Source organism: Sardina pilchardus, chromosome 19, assembly GCF_963854185.1.
Source record: "Sardina pilchardus chromosome 19, fSarPil1.1, whole genome shotgun sequence".
Taxonomy (NCBI): domain Eukaryota; kingdom Metazoa; phylum Chordata; class Actinopteri; order Clupeiformes; family Clupeidae; genus Sardina; species Sardina pilchardus.
In genome coordinates, this window is record NC_085012.1 from 10,124,722 (window position 1) to 10,127,221 (window position 2,500).

At 50.2% G+C, this 2,500-nt stretch overlaps 1 protein-coding gene across 3 annotated transcripts in view; it reads right to left on the reverse strand.

Annotated features, from left to right (window-relative positions):
- LOC134065662 (guanine nucleotide exchange factor VAV3-like) overlaps positions 1 to 2,500 on the reverse strand; it is an 88,914-nt gene that overhangs the window by 31,122 nt on the left and 55,292 nt on the right. For all 3 annotated transcript variants that reach the window (XM_062520647.1, XM_062520646.1, XM_062520648.1), the window contains exon 16: positions 1,684 to 1,782. In XM_062520647.1, coding sequence (XP_062376631.1) covers positions 1,684 to 1,782 — 99 coding nt within the window. The remainder of the gene's footprint in view (positions 1 to 1,683; positions 1,783 to 2,500) is intronic.

A 2,500-nucleotide genomic window follows, 5' to 3' on the forward strand; every position in this document is an offset into this window, starting at 1 on the left:
ACAGAGCAGACCTTGCTGTGGAGGTACACCAGACCCACACACAGACTCCTGATACTTCATTAAGAGCTCTATTGTTGCTTTAAACTGCAGCGTGTTTCTGGAATCTTCTAAAAAGCAAGACCTCAGGTGCATCTCACCGTAGCGCTGTGTTTGTGTGTGTGTGTGTCTGACTCGACACCTGTGTTTTCTGCTGAATGGTTCGTATTTGTGCGTTCGCTGCTCTCGTCTGCAATGCAACATCTCGGCGTGATGAAGGGAGAGGGAGAGGGAGAGGGAGGAAAAGGAAGAAGGGATGGAGGGGACAGAAGAGGAGGGAAAGGTGTAGCCAATGGCCATGTTGGGGATTTAATACAAAAGAATGCACACTGCTCAAATCCTCATCAACTCTCTTTATCCTTCTCCCCCTCTCTCTCTCTTTCTCTCGCTCATTCTCTTTTACTTTTCTTCAGCCTTTCAACTTTCCTCTTTCTCCTTCTCCCTCTCCCTCAATCTCTCTCTCCATCTTTCTCTCTCTATCACTCTCCTTCAGCTCCTGTTCTCTCTCTCTCTCTCTCTCTCTCTCTCTCTGTGAATTGCTGTGTTCTCCCTGTACTTTCCGTTAGCTGCTACAGACTTATAGACCTGCTAGACCCCTTCACCAAGTCTCTCTTGTCTCCTCCTTGATCTAGGAGGCATGAAGCAGGTCCAGCACCACCAGACTGCCCCCCTCCTACATCAGACACGAATCCCAACTCCACTCCACTCCACTCCACTCCACTCTACTACACTAGACACGTTCCCATCTCCCATTCATCTCCTCCCCGTCTTCCTGTCACCACCGCGAGCCCAGGCCGGACATACAGTGCTCTCCCATCCCATCCCATCCCATCCCATCCCATCCCATCCCCGGCGGTCGTCTCAGGCCCCGAGCTCCTCTGATCAGTGTCCGACAGCGTCCTTCAGACCCTCTAAGGAAGCCTCTAAAGCCTCTCTCTAAGGGGGCCTCTCTAGCCGCTCTGATTCACACCACCACCAACCCCTGTGCACGGATCTGTCCAACATGGCCGAATACTACACACGCACGCACGCACGCACGCGCACACAGACACACACAAACACACACACACACACACGCACACAGACACACACACACACACACACACACACACACACACACACACACACACACACACACACACACACACACACACACACACACACACACACACACACACACACACACACACACACACACACACACACACACACACACACACACACACACACACACACACACACACACACTGCCCTTAGGGGAACAGTGAGAGTATATGAGGAGATTAGGGCTGCTCATTAGGGAGGCAGTAGGCAGTCGTGTAGCTACTGTGTGTGTCTGACACAGTGGCTTCTATATGGAGCTCTTTCTATCTGCAATGAGACTGGCACCGGAACAGAATACCTGAATCTGACCGTGAAATAAAAATAAAAATGTCTACGATTTTGTAGCACTAATTGTAACCGTCCTCAGGGGATTCGCTGCTCTCTCAGTGCAGTGAAACACTTCAAATATGGCACGGCACTGAACTGAAGTTGAACTGGAAAATCGAGCTGCATTTGGATCAGGTGAACCAGGGTTATAGGAGTATTGATATGTGGAGGACTGGCATCTGCTTAATCAATCCCAGGATGCAGTGGGGCTCTCACCTCAGCAGCATGTCACAGGAGCTGCAGGAAGTGATGCGGTCGAAGGTGTGCATGTGGAAATCGTGGCTTCGGTTGGCGTTTTCCGGTCGGATGTTGGACCTGGAGAGAAGAGCACAGCAACAACACGGACAAGAAGATGAGATAGAGAAGAGACAGGATCGAATGATGACTGCACACACACACACACACACACACACACACACACACACACACACACACACACACACACACACACACACACACACACAAACACACACACACACAAACACACAAACACACACACACACACACACACATCTCAGACAGCAAGCTTTCACACTCATACTGTCACGTTCATCGACAGTGAATCACCCATTTGCGTCCCATGCCGTGAGAGAGTGGAGCTAATAAAAACAATGTGACAACTGCAGGCGGAGTGTTAGGGCCAACAGAGAGAAAGAGAGAGAGAGAGAGAGAGAGAGAGAGAGAGAGGGAGAGAGGGAGAGAGAGAGAGAGTAAAAGTGTTTTAAAATTATTTGTATGAATCGTTCACCTCATGTAGATCATTTCTTACGTCAACACACACGCACACAAAGACACACACACACACACACAAGTGAACAGTCATTGACACTTGCACTTGCACACACAGTCACACACACACACACACACACACACAGAGAGAGAGAAAACAAGGGCCCGAAATAAACGGTGACGAAGCGGTGATGGATTGTCAGGTCACAGGCTCCCTGCGTGGCGGCGGGCCGACTGTGTAGCTGGCAGAGAGGAGCTAGCACACAGTCACACACACACACACACACACACACACACACACACA